This window comes from Eumetopias jubatus, unplaced genomic scaffold, assembly GCF_037043125.1.
Source record: "Eumetopias jubatus isolate StellerSeaLion01/CBP00866 unplaced genomic scaffold, mEumJub1_p1.0 scaffold_6, whole genome shotgun sequence".
NCBI lineage: Eukaryota > Metazoa > Chordata > Mammalia > Carnivora > Otariidae > Eumetopias > Eumetopias jubatus.
Window position 1 is genome coordinate 99,343,832 of NW_028274812.1, and position 19,596 is coordinate 99,363,427.

The 19,596-nt window shown below is 38.1% G+C and overlaps 1 protein-coding gene across 1 annotated transcript in view; it reads left to right on the forward strand.

The window, feature by feature from the left end:
- PKHD1 (PKHD1 ciliary IPT domain containing fibrocystin/polyductin) overlaps nucleotides 1–19,596 on the forward strand; it is a 465,684-nt gene that overhangs the window by 219,197 nt on the left and 226,891 nt on the right. Inside the window, 3 exon segments of the mRNA XM_028097676.2 lie at nucleotides 1,488–1,622; nucleotides 7,200–7,335; nucleotides 9,734–9,980. Of these exon segments, the coding sequence (XP_027953477.2) occupies nucleotides 1,488–1,622; nucleotides 7,200–7,335; nucleotides 9,734–9,980 (518 nt within the window).

The window sequence follows — 19,596 nt, forward strand, 5'->3', positions numbered from 1 at the left end:
CCTATTGTGTATAAACATAAATTTATATTTCCTTGATGATATTGCTAGCTTGATAGCTAACATTTTGGGCTATTTTCTCATTTAATCATCTTAATAACCTTGAGGGAGCCGTACCATTATTACACTTGTTTTTGAAGGTAAGAAAACTTTCTGGGTAGGGGTTAAACTACTTGCTAAAGTCATACAGCTAAGAATTGCTGGATTCCAACTCAGATAATCTGACCCTTGTGCATGCATGTTAGTAAGAGTTGAGAAGAATATTCTCTCCTCACCATGTCTCATAAATGCAAAGCGATTCTTTTAGGAGAGAGAGAGAGAGGAGAGCACATTATGAAAGTATTCACACCACAAATAGGTGGTTTTTGCTGTTACGTGTTGGTTTTCTTTTAAAATCACCAGCTTCTCTAGCAAATGCAGGGTGTTCTTTGTTTTTAAATATGAGTATATTTGCCAGAACTTGGGCTGATGCCTGTAATTAGTTCACAACCTTTGTCAGTTTAACAGTTCAGATCATATCTATTTTGTTTAAATAAGGCTTTGTGTCCTCAAAGATGTATCATTTTATAAAAAGCTGTTGGTGCATACATAATGGGATATGCAAGATATTCGATTCTTCAAAATTCAAACACAAAGACTGATTGACCTGTAGAAGCATGATACTGTGATAAATCAAGGCTACCAAAAATCAATCATTCAATCAATCAATCAGTATCAGTCAAGGCTACTTTGGCCTTAATTAATGGGAAAATTCTACTTGAAGATACCAATGTAAATACAACCCTATTTAAAAAATAAAGGAACAACTGTGTTAGGTTAATTGCTAGTCCAGACCTCCACCCTGATTTTGAAGATGGTTGAACTGAAGTCTAGGAAAAGATACATGTCTTGCCCAAGATCATGTAGTTAGTTAATATCAGTGCTAGCTCAAAACCAAGAGCTCTGTCCCCCAAACCAAAGGGATTCTTTCAACTCTAACAAGCTAATTTTGCTAATACTCGATCCCTGTTTGGGCCCATTAACCTAAGTTGTCATGAATATATATGCACCTAACATATTTTGAGTCTGTAGTCATGCTGAATTACTTATTTCATATTTACAATTTTCTGATAATATTAGTTAAGATATACAATACTGAGGAAAACAGTAAGTACTGGAGTTCCTGGATGCTCCACTTTTCTCTATTAATTTTGTGTGATATGACAACTGCACGTTTATTTTAGATATGTGAAGAATTCACACTGACATTTTTAATGTAACAGTTATTATGAGGAGAAATGAGAAGTACAGAGGGGATGTTACCAAAGGGGACTAGTTAGTGCTGACCTCACGCAACTTTGGGATATCTGTACAGATATTGATGGACAAAAGTTGCTTATATGATATAGCATGCTTATTTATACTTAATCAATAATTAAAGAAGCTATAGGAAGTCTGCAAGAAAAACCAAGCCTCAGACCTCTGCCATAACATATGCTGTTGTTTTATAGATTTTTAAAAGTAGCAATCTTCACCTGAAAAATTTCCAAGTTTATTCATGCAGAGATTTTGGAATTCACATCTTGGAAAGCGATGCAAATACTTCAGTTACTGACAGTTTATTACTTGGCCATTTTGCCCACAAGGTAAGTGTCTTAGTGTTGTTGTTTTAGGCTGTCCATCAAAACAGAATCATATGTGCTAGGTTCCCTGGTGATCCAGGATATGTAATTTTAATAGCATTCTTCAGTGAATCTTGTGTTTCATTGGTGAAAGTTGGAAAAGCTTTTTATTTGTAACTGTGGTGATGTTTATGATAAAATTCAAATATACACAAGGTTTCAACGTTATGAGTTCATATACATCATACAAGTCATGAGTAGCTTGCAGAATTCTTATTCAGTTGCTATTTAGCATTATTTTCATACCAATTCAATAATAAACCTAATAATTTTAGGTTAATTTATTCTACCCTCACAAGGATTATGGAATAGCATAATTCCACATTTTCTCTTTGTATCATGGTTTGCCAAGTTTCGACATCAACATTGTCTATAGGACCCTTATTCTATTTAGAGTGCCCCCCAAAGGAGGTAACATAAATTTACATTGTATAGTATCCTAGGGTTTCTTAGATGATCCCCTAACACTTGCCTAAGTGTGGGTTTCTACATGATAAACATCAGACTATAGATAACTTTTCTGCCACTGCATGGACAGGGTACCAGAATGTAGATGAGGCAAAAAAATTTCCCAGGCGTGGAACTAGACTTATTGGCTTCCCTTAAGGGAAGTCCATGACTGCCATTGGTCTCAGTAGGCTTCAGACCTGTAGTGGGTCCCCTAAGTTCTTATTCTTGAAGGAGTTACATGTATATTCATATCACATTGTCCTAACAATCAGAGATGGAACAGACCTATAGTACTTCTGGAAACCAAGGAAAGACTTCCCTTGGAGGTTATTTTGTAGGTATAGATATATATAATTAAGATTAAAAAATAATTTTCTTACTAAGCTTCATTTTCCTACATTTAATTCTAAAACTTAGTTAAATCTTTTTTGAACCATCCTTTTCAGGAGGGAAATACCTGCCCATTTTTCCTTTCCTTTGAAAGGATTACCACCTTGAGAGATGAATCTTATTTTTAGATTGCAGAATTTTCAAGAAAGGATGGAACCCAGATTTAGATTCTATGATACTGGTATACCAAAGGCCCTTAAATTCCTCAGAAATAACCTTAGAGAAGATGCCAAAAACAAAATGTCCATCAAGCTGAGTCACAAACTGTCCTGGTAAATTAATGTTACAACATCTTAATTGATACTAAATAGACATCATAATTAATGGGAGAGTGACACAAATCAAGATATAAATTATGACAAAAGGGTGCTTATCATGAGATAATAAAAAATAATCCTGCCCCTGGGGCGTGATTCACCACAAAGGCAATGCAGCCAAGTGAGGATCTCTCAGTCTCTTAAGAAAGTGCAGGACAAAAGTCTCTGCATAGAAGATGTTAAAAGGTTTGTTCTAGGAGCGATCTAGATCCTGGTTAGGCATCCAAATCATAAAACCATGGAACTTTAGAGCTAAATATTACCTGAGAGTTGATCTAATTAGAATTCCTGTATTTACAGGTAAAGTGTTGGAAGATTTGGGAAGTCAAATGATAGCCCAAGATCTATGCCTAATATTGTGGAGCTAGGACCACCAGCATACGCTTCCACTCCTGGCCAAACACTCTTCCAGTTGCACATGGAAAATAGCTTTGGCAATGAGCATTGCCTACTCCAGTATTCTCTAAAGTGATTTTCATGGAAGGCTAGTCCCAAGAGGGGGTCTGAGAAAAGCAAGATTCTTAGGTTAATTACATTTAGGATATGCTGTTTACAGTACCTCCATTCCCTGACATTTTCACATTGCATATTCACGCTTTAAAGGCTCTGTGAAATTCCAAGGTTAAAAACAAAAAAGAAAAATATCTATGAATCTTTATTTAATGCAAGTTTGCTCAGATTCATTTGGGAACCACTTTACTGGCACGTGAAACTGTTGGTTGTTAAAAAAAAAAAAAAATGCCCCGACCTCCGGTGGTTGTGGAACTCTGATTTTAGCTTCTCTCTTTCGTGCCTGCTATTCGTTTAGGAATTAGGATTTTCAGAAATGTGGCCTATCCATTCTTCGACCTTCCACCCACACATAATTGGTAGCATACAATTACCAGTGAGTCCTATCCTAAAAGAAACGCTAGTTTCTGGGAGAACTTTTTATTAAAGGAATTTTTCTCTTTTATGCATATTTGTGTATATGTTGGTACCCTCACATTCAACATTACCTTTATATTGCGGTGGATGGACTAACTTTCAGGGAGGGTGGCTTTAATACACAAGAAAAAGAGATGCCTTCTCCTCACACGAGGTATCCCAGTCGGCTGTGTAGTTTGTTTATGCCTATTGTCCTAACATCCTGTTTCATTAGCATCTCCTTTCACTCTCAAAAATGTCCTGATTTATATGTAAATTATGGTCACCCTACTTTGGGAAGTCTCTGTGGGACGGTTGCCTTCTCATTGTTATCGAAATTCATTTGAACAGATGACATACTTTAACATATATTTTATTCAGACAGATGCTGATGGATGGCTTCATTCTTCCTACTATTTCTTGGGGCGGGGGGTGTTAGTTCCTATTTTCACTTGTGGATTTGTCTTCCTTAATTTAGACTTTTCACCCTTCTGTTTCTCTAAGTTCTGTGGCAGGGCCCTTTCTCTTCTCAATGTACTTGCTCTCCCTGGGCGAAATCTCATTTTCTCTAGTGGTTTCAATTACCATCCACATGCTGATGTCTCCCATATATTTGCATTTATTTCTACCATTTTACTTTGTGCTCCCAGTTGGCAATCGGTTTTTCTTTCTTTCTTTTCTACTTTTCAAACTTGACTTGTCTTGCTTTGAAGAGTATCCTTTTTATATTTACTTATTTGAAAGTTACTCATTTTGTTATGCTTATTTTAGTTATTGGACTTCAATTTTCAACATGCCCTCTTGTCTTAATGAAGTCTAAATTACGACAGCACTGTTAAACTTCACCTGAGCAAGGCAAGGACCTTAAACTCCTTTAACTTCTTTCTTCCTTCCCATCTTGTATGTTACTTTTCTCCCATATCCGTTACACTTCTTAAAATAAACGTTTCATGGAACTATAACATTTATAGAGAAAAGTGCACCAATCACAAGTGAAGAGCTCAGTAGATTTTTATAAAGTAAAAACCATGTAGATACCACTCAGATCAAGAAATAAAACCTTACCTGTTCCTTTGAAATCCCTGCACACCTCTCCCCACCCAACCCCTCTTCTAGCCCCCCAGCCAAAGGGGAACCATTACTCAGACTTCTAGAGACATAGATTAATTTGAATTCCATTCTTGGACTTTATATAAATGGAATCATAGAGTGGTAATTCTTTCGTGCCTGGCTTCTCTGGCACAACACTATATCTGTGAGATTCATTCATGTTTTTATATTTTTTATATGTTACAATAATTTGTTCTTCCAATTATTATGTACTATTTCCCTTTATGAATATACCACAGTTTTTTAAAGGCATGTTGCTATTGATGGACACTTGATTATTTTCAGTTTTGGGCTACTACCAATAATGATGTCATGAACATCCTTTCGTATGTCTCTTGGTGTTCATGCACATGTACTTCTATTGAATATATGCCAAATTATAAAATTGCTGGCTCAGAGGATATCCCTTCAGCTTTAGTGAATAATGCCAAACAATTCCAAGTGTTTACACTTGCACCAGCAGTTTGGGAGAAGGGTTTCACAGCTGCACCCTGAAATTTCTCTTGACCAACATCCTAAGAGTTTTCCTGCCCATCTCCCTAGTATTGGAGCTCTTGTTCCTGATTCCCACATTTTCTTCCTTTCTGATTTTATTATAATTAGTTATAATTAGTTAAAATTTGTTCCTCATTTTATTATAATGTAGCCTTTAGTAACCTTCTTAACAAAGTGGGGGTCTATGGAAGGTAAATATTTTGAGCTACCAACAGAGACCCCCTTATTCATAGGTTGTCGGTTATGGAACAGCACGTTGGAGTTCATTTTGACTTGGCACTCTGAAGGCAATGCTCGCTCCATTGTGTTCTAGCTTCTAGCATTGAGGTTAAATAGTTTTAAGATACTCTGATTCTATGTTATATAACCTTTTAGGTTTTCTTCTTTGGAAGTTTTTAGAATCTTGTCCCTGGTATTTTGCAGTTTTGGGATGATGTCCCTTGTGTAGCTTTTTGTTCTAACGGCTGTGTTAGGCACTGGACGGGACTTTGCGGTTTAGAAAATATGTTTTTCTCTTCTGAGACGTTTTCTTCAGTCATTTCTCTGATAATTCTCTCCTCATGTTTTTCTTTTTCTTTTTTGGAAGTATTATTATTTGGATATTGAGCCTCCTCGATTGCTTTTCCACTTTTCTTAATGTTCTCTCTGATTTGTCAGCTGTCTTTTTATTCTATTTTCAGGGGTGTTTCCTCAAGTTTTTAATTGAATTGATTATTTCTGCTTTCATTTTTGTTCTTTTTGCTTTTCTGAAAAATCCCTTCTGGGGCTTCTTCTTGTTTCATGGATATAATATACTTATTTCCCTGAGGTTATTAATGTTAGTGTTTAAGTGTTCTTCTGATTTCTATACTGGCTTTGTCTCCACTGGTTTGTTTTTCTTCTTTCTTTTCAGCACCGTCTTTCATGGTGGAGTGCCCTGATAAATTTCTGGTGATTCTCAGGCAGACTATTATTTTTAAGAATAGAAGGGTAAAACACTAACAACTTGACTAGATGGAGTTTTGTTGAAGAGATCTTGTAGAAAATACTAGAAGCAGTTTCTGTTTCATTTTAGATTTTCGAATTTTTATTTTTTATATTAACATACAGTAAAACTGATTCTGTGATTTTAAGCATACATATAATTTAGTGTAACCACCACCATCACCACCATAATGAAGATACAAAACAGTTGGTTCAACCCAAAAAAACTGCCTTAGGTTCCATTTTTTGTAGCCACAGCCACCTCTCAAGTCTAACCCCTGGGGATCTCTAATCTATTGTTTTGTCTTTTGACAAAAGATACTATAGTTTTGTCTTTTGAACAATCATCTAAATGGAATCAGATAGCATGCAACCTTTTGAGACTGGCTTTTTTCACTCTCACATGCCTTTGGGATTTACCTAACTTGTTGCAAGAAGCAGGATTTCATTCCTAATTATTGCTGGGTAGTATTCCATTGTATGGATGTACCACAGTGTGTTTAATCCATTCATTTGTTTAAGGACATTTGAGTTGTTTCCAGATTTGGTTATTACAGATGGAACTGTTATAATCATTTGTGTAAGGATTTTGTATGAACACAAATTTTCCTTTACTTAGGAGTTGGACTGCTAGGTCATATGATAAGAGTTTGTTTAACTTGATAAGAAACTGCCAACCTATATTTCATAGTGGCCACAGCACTTGCTATCATCACTATTTTTTATTTAATCTTCTAATGTGCGTATGTAGTGCATCCTATTGTGATCCTTTGTCCTATTTATGATTTGTAAATATTTTTCCCACTCTATAGCTTGTCTTTTTATTCTCCTGTTTTTATTTGTGCATTACAAATTGTATTTCATGTGGCCAGTTCTCTTGTTCTTTTTTTTTTTTCTTTCTAAATCACAGGGAAGCCTGTGTATGTCAGCTGGGATCAAAACTCCCAAAAGATGGGAACTGATAATCTCTAACACAACCTTTGTTAATTTTGATCTCACTGACTGCGTGTCCATCAGGACCTGTGTGGGCTGTTCCCGAGGACAGGGTAAGTTGTTTGAAGAGATAAGACAGTCGCTAAAGAAGGCCAACATTCAAGTAAATGTGATAAATAGTGATAAAACCTTTGTGATTCATCATTTCTTTCAGTTATAAGATTGCATCAGTAGAAACTGCTGCTCTGATCTGAAAGAAATCCCAGAGGAGGCCAGGTGCTCCCAACGCGACTCTTGTAACCCCCTATTCTTTCCCTATGATGGCATCTGTCACACTCCATCTTCATGGCACCATGTCTCTGTTGGACTCTGAGCTTCATAAAGGCAGGGACCGTGTCTCTCCTGCTCAGAGATTTATCATTAGTACCCAGCAAATCATAAGTTTATGGTTTATCTTTAGTACCCGGGGTCCTGGGTACCCAATGCCCAGTATCATTAGGTGCCTACTAGGCAGTTCATTGATTGAATAAATGGAGTTGGGTGGATAGACATAGGGGTATAAACTAATACACATGCAATCTTTCCTAAAAGAGCCAGAATTTGGTACTTTAGGTTTTCAACAGCCCAAGGCTTGTTGTATACACAAAGAGAACCATAGGAATTCTCGTTCACTTGTTAACCACATCTCTGAGGTGAAGAGAAATACCTTGGAGGACTCATGGGCCAAGGTGAAAAGAAGTAGAGAGCAATCTAGTTGATTTGATCATTGGGTAAACAGCCAAACCAAGTAATTCAAGTAAATATGCTCTTGTGGTTTGAATCACCAATTTAGATAATTGTTTGTTTTTTTAATTAAATGAATAATCAGCAAGTCTCCACTTTACTTTTTTTTTTCTGTATAGGTAGAGTCAAAGATTATTTTTATTTGGGTGGCATCTGAATTGAAGCCTGTAGAAATGATAATAGGAATAAAAAAAAATGCCTTATGGCATTCCCTTCAAATTACAATCCCTCAGTTCTTTAATAGCTTCACTGTTTCATATCATTCATAAGACACTGAAGAAGAGCATACTACTCCTTATGACCTCGAATCTCTTCTCACTGGATGATCTGGACTAAGCTGTCTCTTTCATTTGCTTAAAAATTGTCCATTCCAGGTTCTGTCTGAGGATCTGGGGTGTACAAAGATGAAAAACACATAATTCTTCTCTTCCAGGAGCTCTTGATCTAGGCACAAAAATAAATATTAAGACACTCAACTGTAGTAACTGTGATGAGTACAATCCTAGAGCACGAGACAAGGTCAGTGAAGGAAGCAAGAAAGGGGTCAGGCAAGATTTTATAGAGGTGGATCTTGAGCATGGTTTGGAAAGACAAATAGAAATTTGCAAGGGGGCATCAACAGAGAGAAGTTTCTAGGAATTAGGAACAGCGTATGCAAAAATTGAAATTCCAATAGGACTGAATGGTAGAGCAGTGGGTGGTTGTGGTATTAGGTGAACTACAGAAATTGCAAGAGGCAGAATCCTGGAATCTCGAATGCATGACTTAATTCACTGCAGGGGCTCTACTGGGATGTGGAATGAAAACATCGGGGCCACTAATTATTTGTATCTTACTCTTTTTATTTCCTTTTGGGTATATTTTATAATGTACATAACACAGAAATATAGTAGCATATGTACCGAGGTCCTATGTGTACTCAGTTTCTACATTTTAATGACAGGGGTGTGGGAATTAGAAGGCCCAGGCAGCTGGACCAGCAGCAGTACTGATGAATCACATGCAGGCGGGTGAGAGAAAGACCGCAAACAGTGTAGTCCTATGCTAACACTTAAAAAGGGTGCTGCTATTACCATTTGCCCACGTGGTTGATTGAACCTTGCTTTTGAGGGTGAATGTTTAAAATATGAGCCTCATAACAGATAGGGTTAGACTCCCTATAGAAGAACTAGAGCTGAAAGATCGAACGACTGAGTCACGACCCCTTCACAGTTAAGTAACTAGTAAATTAGTGTTCTGCATCTCTATTTCCCATTGTACCCATTTCTCACCCTTGGTGCTGGTGGTATTTTAAGCTGGATAATTTTTGGTTGTGGGGACTGTCCTGTGCAGTGAGGATGTCTAGCAGCATCCCTGCCCCTATCCACCGGATGCCAGTAGCACGGCCATTCACCCAGCGTTGACAGCCAAACATGGTTCCAAACAGTACCAAATGTCCCCTAGAGGGCAAACCCACCCTGGTTAAGATTCACTGCCTTAGAATACAGGCTGCATGAAGGCAATGCCAATCCTGCTCTTGTTTCCCTCTATGTCTCTAGCGCATACCACAGAGCCTGGCATACAACAAACACTCATGACTTTTTTCCTTGAATAAATAAGTGAGTGAATCATTTGACTGTATAAATATGCAGTTTAAAGTATGAAAAACATCTCAGTGAATTCAGCTGTCATTTGTTATAATAGTCTTTTGTGCCATCTGTAACAGTCTTTCTGTTTTCCAATTTATAGGTGGATTTACTGTGAAGACCAACCAGCTAAAGTTTATAAACTCTCCAAACTTAGTAGCATTTCCATTTCCTCATGCAGCAATTTTGGAAGACTTGGATGGGTCTCTATCTGGGAGAAATAGAAGTCATATTCTTCCTTCTATGGAAACTCTTCCAGCGTCTTGTTTGGTCAATGCAAGCTTCAGTCAAATTGTTCATGGCAGTGTCTGTGGGGAAGATGTTCTCTTTCACCGAATGTCTATTGGTTTGTAAGTTGACTTCACCATACTTTTCAGCTTGCCAATGAGCAGGCATATATTGTTCAGGCTGTTGGGGTTTATAGAAGGGAAATTGTTTTCTAGATTCTACTAGAAGTATTGAGTTCTATAAAAATGATTTGGGAATACTTTTGACAGCTGTCAAATCATAAGTTTATGGTCATTGTAAGCTGATTCAAGTGGCAGCTAACTTTCAATATCAGTGGGCCAGATCCCATAGCCCATGACCTCTTATTGACATTTTGAGCTAATGGCTTCTTCTTGAAAAGATTTGCAACCAGTGGAGAATTTGAAAAGTATTTAAATTAGAAGTATTATTAAAAAATTCCAATAATGTCCATTCTCATTTATATACCTGTACTCTCCTCAAGCTCTTTTTAAGTGTTCAATATGCTCTGGCGAAGCAATTGCTGATGCCTTCCTATTACTTGCAAAGTTGCTCCACTCCAGTTCATTTTCCTTGTTAATTTCATGAACTATTGGATCCGTACAATAATATTGGAGCAAGGACTCCTTGGTTATGCTAGTCAAATTACCATTAAGTCAGCAGCTAGGCTGTTTTATAATGCACAATAGGATTGCTTCTGCCCTCTTTAATCTCCAGGTAATGATTGCTGAGTGTCTAGGTTTCTTTTACCTATTTCAGATGCACTGCATATATTTAGCCACCCTTCTTTCTTTCCATTGTCTTAAGTGTCCTAACTGCATGAATATTAAGTCAAGTCATTCAGCCAGACTATGCTGGCATCTTATTTAAGCCAGTAAACAATATGGTAAGTCAATGTGCTCAGGACTCTGCAAAGTCTGCATTTTGATTGCATATGGAATCAGTATCCTGACATTCTTTTTCATAAGCCATAGCAATACATTGCTAGCATTGACTAGTCTGAAAACTTTCCACTTTTGCTTTCTCAACTGTTTATTATTCTTTCAGATGTTAATGGGCCTAATTCCAGTGAGCAAAACAGCAATGTGGAGAGAGATTTTCATTTCTAATCGTTTCAATTGTGCACAGCATACTTTCTGTTTTCAAATCAGAGATGCATCCTGAGTGTTACTGCTATTTTAGTGATTTTACCAAGGATGTTGTTAATGAGTGTTTGAGACTTATAAAAGATTTATTTCTTAAATACATTTTTTTTCAAATGGGGGAAAATTAAAATAGATTTGTGTAGTTAAAAAGAACATGATAAGATTGCATATTTATTTCTCTGTGTTCTTGATACTCCTTTTTTATGCCCTCCTTTGAGAACTGGAGATTGTCTCTTAGAGAGATACTAAGCAGGGGAATAGGAGGCACAGCCTTCCAGTTATGGAATGAGTAAGTCATGGGAATAAAAGGTACAGCACCAGGAACATAGCGGTATTCTAATAGCATTGTATGGTGGCAGATGGGCGCTACACTTGTGGTGAACTTAACATATAGGGTTGTCGAATCACTATATTATATATCTGAAACTAATGTAACATTGTCCAGCAACTCTACTCAAATAAAAAAAAATCTAAAAATTAAAAACGAAGGGTACTTAGCGATATGGTGGTAAAAGGCTCTGCAGATGTAATCTTGTCTAAGCCTCTATTCTTGGAGAACTTCAGAACCGGATATTTAGGTGCTTACCTTGGCAGGATCATGATCCCAGCACTCAGGGACTGACAAGGTAAAAATGATAATAGTCCTGATACGATATTGTGAGGAGATTCAGAAGGATCCTACTAGGATGAAAGACTAAAGACTTGTCTTGGTTTGGCTGGAATTTTCCTGGTTTCAAAATAGAAAATCTCATGTCCCAGCCTTGAGGAAACCAAGATGGTTGGTCACCCTACTCCCTATGCATCTGTTTAAAAAGTTTCAGGTGGACCTACAGGTCTATGGACAAATGCACAACTACCCCAAAATAATCCTCAGGGAAGTTGCAGCACACTCCCAATGATAAGTCTCTTGGCTATAACGTCCTTACCTCTAAGATAAGGTGACTGGATTCGATGATCTCTTAGGCCTTGCTAGTCAAAGTGCATCAGCATTACCTGGGAGCTCATTAGACATAGGGCATCTCAGACTCCACCACAGACATCCTGAATCAGAATTGCTAGGTGATTGATATTAAAGTTTTAGAAGCACTGCTCTAAGGTCTTTCTAACTTTATTTTTCTATGATTCTATCTCTAGCTATTTGTGCTCAGTGACTTGATCTCTGTCCCAGAGCATTATAACCTCATTAGGAACATGTCAGAGCTAATGAGCAATTTGAATTCAGCATAGATACAAACTTTGCTGCATTTCATGGAGAAAGGATTAATTTGTTGTGCTATTTGCCCTGGAGCAAGCACCCTAAGAGTTGATTTACAAAGCTCGCACAGTCATGATCTTTTGGGGTTGCGTGTTGATGGAGATCTGATATGGCACAAGCACCCTGCTGTCTTCACTTTCAGCTCTTACCTCCCTCCCCCAGCACGAGGCCCCCCAAGGGCAGGGTGTGAGGCCTCACAGAGCTACATAAACAAGGCATCTGTTCGCCCCCCATTTGCTAACAACCAAGTGGCTGGAGTGTGATTTCTTTTTGGGAAGCCCCTGCCTATGGTCCAATTTCACTATAAGTTTTTTGACATTGGAGACCTCCCGTTTCTGTCCCTCACCACCTTATTTAGGTCTGATGTATACCCATGTTTATGGCATTTCCTGTTTTATAGCTTCCTCTGACTCCAGCTGTAACAGCTGGGTTAGCAGAGGTCTATGTATATATTTGAAGTTGGTAATAATATTTAACACTTAGGTGAAGAAAAAATTCCCACTCTCTGCAAGGCAGATTCTAGTTCATGTTTTGTCAAAATGGCAATGTGCTTGATCTGTATGAGTGCTGCTTATATTCTCGCTCTCACTTACCAATTGTAAAAACATTTTCTTTCTGTAGGAGCCACAGGTATTCTGCATAGTGTCCTTGTCCCAGCTTCTGTTACTACAAGTCTCATTTTACCCACCCCATCCTTCCTGATAAGACAGGGGTGGTGTTAGCCCTATTGTGTAAGTCAAGACTTCATTTCAGAAAAATACGTCTGTGGCCATTTTTCTCCAGAGGTCCCGTAATGATGATATGCCTCACATAATTCATTGATTTATGGATTCCCACAAATTTAGATAGATATTTTCTTCTGTATAGGGATAATTACATGGAACAAAGATAATATTAGCAAGAGTTTGTTATGTCTCCTTTATAAGCACTTCTCCCTGTCTCTTAAATGCTAACGTTGGGGCACCTGGCTGGCCAGTCGGTAAAGAGTGTGACTCTTGATCTTAGGGTTGTGAGTTCAAAGCACCACACTGTGTGCAGAGATTACTTGAAAAAATAAATTAAATGCTAGCATTCCTTAGGGTTCTGTGAAGCACTTTCCTTTCTTCTCAAGTCATACTCTTCCCGGGTGATCGGGGTTATTTCACCACTTCAGTTAACATACAGTGATGTTTCCAGATTTTTTTCCCTCTAGTCTATACTGTTCTACTGAACTCCAGACCCATTTATCCAATTGCCCTTAGAATCTTCACTGTCCAATATTGTAGCCACTAGCCACATGTGGCTACCAAGCACTTAAAATGTGGCTAGTCCCTATTGAGATGTGTTGTATGTATAAATTATACTCCATATTTCTAAGATGCTGTAGGAAAAAAATGAGATATCTCAATAACTTGTTTATTTTGATTATGTTGAAGGAATAATATTTCGGAGATATTGGATTAAATATATTACTAAAATTAATTTCACCTATTTCATTTTACTTTTTTAATGTGGTTACTATAGAATTTAAGATAACACCTGTGCCTTGCCTTTTTGGCTTGCATCATATTTCTACTGAGCAGCAATGCTTTCCACTAGAGTATATAGTAGCCCTCTCAAACTCGACTTGTCAAATCTGAATTTATGTTCTTTATCCATAGGCTGTTGCTGTCTGGGTGTTGAGAATTCCTGGATGTTCAGGTGAATGCTTCAGTTATCTAAACCAGAAGCATGGAGTCACCCTTGACTCATCTTTTACCTTATTTCCCACATACATCACCGACCAAGTCCTGTCCACTTTCTCTTGTAAAATAAAAAAAAAAAAAAAATCCTTCTTTTGTCTTTCTACTTCTCTCCTTCCCAACTTCCCCTCTCTAGTCCTCTCATCTGTGGGACCACAACAGCCTCTTAGCTGGCTGCCTTGCAGTGGCCTTATCCTTGAACTTCGTGAATGCAGATCTTGTCTTGCCATCCACTCATTCCCTTGCTTGGAACTTTTTAAGAGCTTCTAGTACCTCCCAAAGAGAGTCCCACATTCTTCATGTCTTGCAGGCCCTTCATGACCTGCTCCCTGTTTATCGTTGCAGCCTCATTACTCAGTGCTCTGCCCTCCCTTCCCCGCATCCTGTGCCTCAGCCACACTCAACTTCTCTGTGCCTTTCAATTCATAAGGTTCAGTTTTCATGAACTCAGCATGAAGTTCATTTTCTCAGGTAAGCTTCCCTGAGTTTCCTGTACAGGTTTGGGTAGCCCTGCTGTGTGCTGGCTCTCTATATTTGCTCTACCCAATACTCAAAGCTCCAGTATAGCTCTATAAATTGTCCATCTCTTGTAGATGGTAAGCAGAGCCAGGATAGGGCTTATTAGTTTGTTTGTTTGACTTACAGTGCCCAATATTGAACACACAGTAACTCAATAAAATTAGTATTTAATAAATGAATATAATTGAAAAAATTGTGGATTCTCCCAGATTTTCCTCTCATGTTCTTACTGTCCATTTCTCTCTTAGAACATATTTGTGTGGACTTCATGGCACTCAACGTTTGTTGAGAAGACCCAAGATTGTGATACTATCCTGACTTTATTTCTAAAATTCCTAGGGACATGTAATACTTAAGAATGTTCTTTCATAGTATCTTCTGGGCTTTTGCTTCCTGAAGCTGTAGGTTGATCAGACGATATATTCCAATAGATGACTCCTTCTTTACTCTGCCCCCTGTCCCACCCCTACCGAATTAGCAGTTTGTCAACATTTACTGTTATTTTCCTTCCCTGGTGGTTTAGATGCATCCAGCTGTGATGGGGAGAATAAGAACTCAATCCTCACCATTACCATCTGGGAATTATTATTATTATTGTCATTATTATTATTATTAGTAGTAATAGTCTAGAGCACTCTATAGGTATTTCAATTGTCATAGAGTTATTCAATTATTAATAAATCAAACCCTGATCTCTCTCTCCTTGTTGACTGTATTGAGTGTGGGAGAAATTAAAAGTTTATAAGATGTTGTAGATGGGCCAACCAGTCCCTCCAAGTTTATAGGATGTACATAAAATAGTCAGGACACAAGCATATATTTGAAATTATTTTTTGAAGACTAAAGAATAAAGAAGTAAATAAGAATTATTTGTGGGTACCAGCTGTAACTCCCCACCCTTCCTAAAGGGTGTTTCTCTGGACAAGGTGCTTCACCTTTATTTTTTGCTTCAGTTCTCACATCAATAAAATGGACATAATGGTATTTATCTCACAAGGTCATTGCCTGGCATGTAGTGAGTACTTAATAAATGTCGTCTTTAAAAGTCTCTGCTAATTGAATAAAATACTATAGATTTTATGCTTCTGAGAAACAAATGCCTGGCAAGGGAATTAAGTAAGCTTAAATGCAGCTTAATCCAATTCTTGAAAAATAAGGAATACTTCCCAATGGTCACATGACATTGTACCGATCCAGCCAAATCTCCCAGCTACTCCTAGAATATGGAGTCATTCTGGACAGTTTTTGATTCATTGTGCTCCAGTACCTTCTACTTCTTTCTTCCTACTTCTGGAGAAGAAAAGGTTAATGTTCTTGTTGATCACCTTGATTCTTAGATCTTGCTTAATATCCTCTCCTGTAGTGCTTGCGTTCAGTTTTTACCTATGTAACTGCTCTTAATGTGTCAGTGTTCAAAGTATGAGGCACCCCCTGCCTCTGCAAATGCAAAAGTAAAGAAGAGTTCAAATGGAAATTTTGGCCTAGCTTTTCCTTTAATAATTGCCTAACTCTCTTTCCTAGGGATAAAGGCATAGCATCACTAATGGTATCTTTTCAGTCCTAAAAAAAAAAAAAAAAAGTGAGACAGGAAAATTCCAAGAAGTATCCTTTCTTGTCACCAGAGGTTACAGAAGTAGAAAAAGATCTAAAAATCATAATGGACCCCAGACTGAGGAATATCAACAATACTATATGGTTATTCAATTTCATGAATAATAAAGGACTATAGTAGCGAGCCGGTAAATATTTAACAACTAGCTCTCTAGAATAAAAAACCCTGATTTGTAGCATTTGCCCAATTCCATGGTGAAAATATTCTCATATGTCCTATTCATGGCTACCATCGTGCTGTCACTGAACGTATTGGGAAGAGGGGCTGACAATGAGTAGTGAGTAAGGGTCAGTCAGCTCCATCACAGCACCAGGTGTGTGTGTGTGTGTGTGTGTGTGTGTGTGTGTGTGTGTGTGTGTGTGTGTGTATAGAAGGGAAGATGAGTTTCTTAGTCTAAATTCCTACCTGACTCATAAAATTGTTTTTCAATATCCCTGAGAAGTAGTTGTTTGCCTTCTGAGGGCATAGCTCACGTGGTGAAATTCACATGTTCTGAGGTAGTCATTCTGGCTGAATTCAACAGATCAAGAGAAGAGATGCAATCATGTATGAAGGATTATCTTAGGTGGGACATTAGCTATCTATTGCTTCTTTTCATGGATTCAGATATAATAAGCCAGAAGTATTGTCCCAAGTATGCTGCCAAAACTGTAGACACCATCTTTGAGAAGGTGCTAGGTTGATTCAGGGACTTCTCTACAAATTATTATTTGTAGAGAATTATTATTGCTTTAGCCAATTCTGAAAAAGGATAAACAGAGATGGACACCTGCAAAATCATGGGAGGAGTGATGTTGGGGTGTGCCTGTCGGAAACGCAAAGATTATTAAATCATATGGCTTCCTCTCTGCTTCCTGGTTCTATTTGGTATGTGAATTTAGGATTGTTAATTGTTTGGGGGAAAGACTGAGTGTTGTGGCTTTCTTCCTTTTTTAGGTGTCTTGCTCAGAAGGAGAAATATTTTTAAGTGTTCCTCAATCAATAAGGGGATATAAAAATTATTGATACATAGAAAATAGTACTGGATGGTGGCAGGTCAGAGGTAGGATAGTGGTTTTCTGACAAGGACTTGTTATGAGCTCAAGGTATTTTAAAGGATGTTCAAGCAATGCTGTGCTACAAAAAATTGTTGGCTGAGCTCGAAATTCTGATTTCCTCCTCTTTGTGCAGTAAAAGATGAGAGTGACGGCAGCAAGCACTAATATTCAGGAGATGTAGCACCGTTTGAGGCTAGTTATTAGGATGTGTCTGGCTTAGGAGATGTGTAATTATAAAGGGTTTATTTCACAGTTGTTCTGAATTGAGAGCATTTAGAGCTCAATGCAATGTTTGTCTTAATACACAGAGATAGGGACCCTCAGGAAAAGTAAGCTAATGGTAAACACAAACCAAGGAGTTAATATTTGTTCTCATTGGTATTGTTGATTGCCTAACAAATCCTTTGTGGGCAGTATACATTCAACAGTTCCACACAGTGTATGGGCACTAAATTACATAACTGTTTATGCAACTAGTATCTTTTTTTTTTTTTTAAAGATTTTATTTATTTATTTGAGAGACAGAGAGAATGAGAGAGAAAGCGCATGAGATGGGGGGAGGGTCAGAGGGAGAAGCAGACTCCCCGCCGAGCAGGGAGCCCGATGCGGGACTCGATCCAGGGACTCCAGGATCATGACCTGAGCCGAAGGCAGTCGCTTAACCAACTGAGCCACCCAGGCGCCCCTATGCAACTAGTATCTTAAATTGATACTTAGGCTGGGAAGTTTTATCAGTAATAGTGCTGTATTTCTAAAGGAAAATATCCCTTAATTAAAAACAATCTCAGTTATTAAAAAAAAAGAACAAAAATTAAGGCACCCTCTTGAACAGGAAAAGAAAAGGAAAGGCTTGTAGTCTTTTTGTCTTTTGGTTATATACAGAGCTATTGCTGATGCAGAGGGAAGGGTTAACATTTAAAATGGACTGGTTGCCTCGTGATTTCTTGCACATAAAGCCATGAGAAGTTCAGGGAGAGACTTCTTCCCCTAGTAATGAAGCTCTCTGCTGCTAATGGCCCATGCAGACTCCCTTGGCTCCTCCAAATTAGAAATACTTTTGTGCTCCTTTGCTTCATTAACAGTAAAGAGAGGGAGATTGGTGGCTATTTAGGGCACAGGGAAATTGGTGGCTATTTAGGGCAAGTGAAAATTGTAGTCATTATGGTTAGTGAATTCTCTTCATGGTGTTCTTCGAGACTTGATGTTCTCTTGGTGCTTTTCAGAAGAGCCACCCCACCATTGTCATTTGGCCTAGAAGGAGAGGAGTTGATTTCACTTTGGATTTTTGGCTCCCAGTGATGGTCAACACAAGGCATCTTGCCAGTGGGGAGATGGGTCTTTTACATTTTGATTTTCTTTTTGGAATGCACCTTTTCCACTACCAGCTGTAATGAAGGCTTCTTTGATAACCTCCTTCTCTACCTGGATTGAATTATACAAAGCTGGTGCTTCACATGAGGACCTGTAACATTGCATCGCACATAAACCTTAGTTGGGATGGATGGGATGGCTTGATAGGGCCAGGGCAATGCATGAAGAAGGAAGAGGAAAGGATAGTTTAGGATCACAATGTGCTATGGTGGGTCTCTGGTTGATCAGGTGGTTAGCATCAGACTGCTGGATGCCACTTGGAAGGAGAAGGGCATCTGAAGGAAGGTACAATAGTCCCAGAGACAAATAGAACTAAATGAATGTTAGCATTTGGTGGTTTTACAATATTTGAAGATGGGGTCATGTTTATAAGGACTTTTAGGAACTGGGAAGTATGGTCTGAGAAAATGGCTCTTGCAATAACTGAAGTCACAATACATAGAAACTGAACCCAGGAGAAATTGTACCCTAAAAATTGATTTATAAATGGGATGCTGAGAGAAATTTGAGAAATATTTAAATCTAGTCAAAATGACCTGGAGGGGGCGCCTGGGTGGCTCATTCGGTTAAGCATCTGCCTTCGGCTCAGGTCATGATCCCAGGGGCTTGGGATCGAGCCCCGCATCGGGTTCCTTGCTCAGCAGGAAGCCTGCTTCTCCCTCTCCCTCTGCCATTCCCTCTGCTTGTGCTCTCTGGCTCTGTCTATCTCTATGTCAAATAAATAAATAAAATCTTAAAAAACAAACAAACAAAAGAAACCAAAATGACCTGGAGGATTCTTGCGGCCATACTGCTGAAATTAAGAAGCATTTCTGGAACTATCTACCCAATTGATTGTATTGTAACATACTGAGGTAATATTTTCATAATTTTTAAGATGGTATGCATGATATCTTAAGAAAAGTGTGACAAACATAGATTGCTAAGGCAATGTAAGTGACAAAACATAGGTTGGAGGAACTAAATGTGAACAGATGGATGAATTTGAACAAGTAGAAATCTTCTTTTGGTCTATAATTTTAAAAACTTTGTAAAAGTGGTTTAATTGAGAGCACTTGAC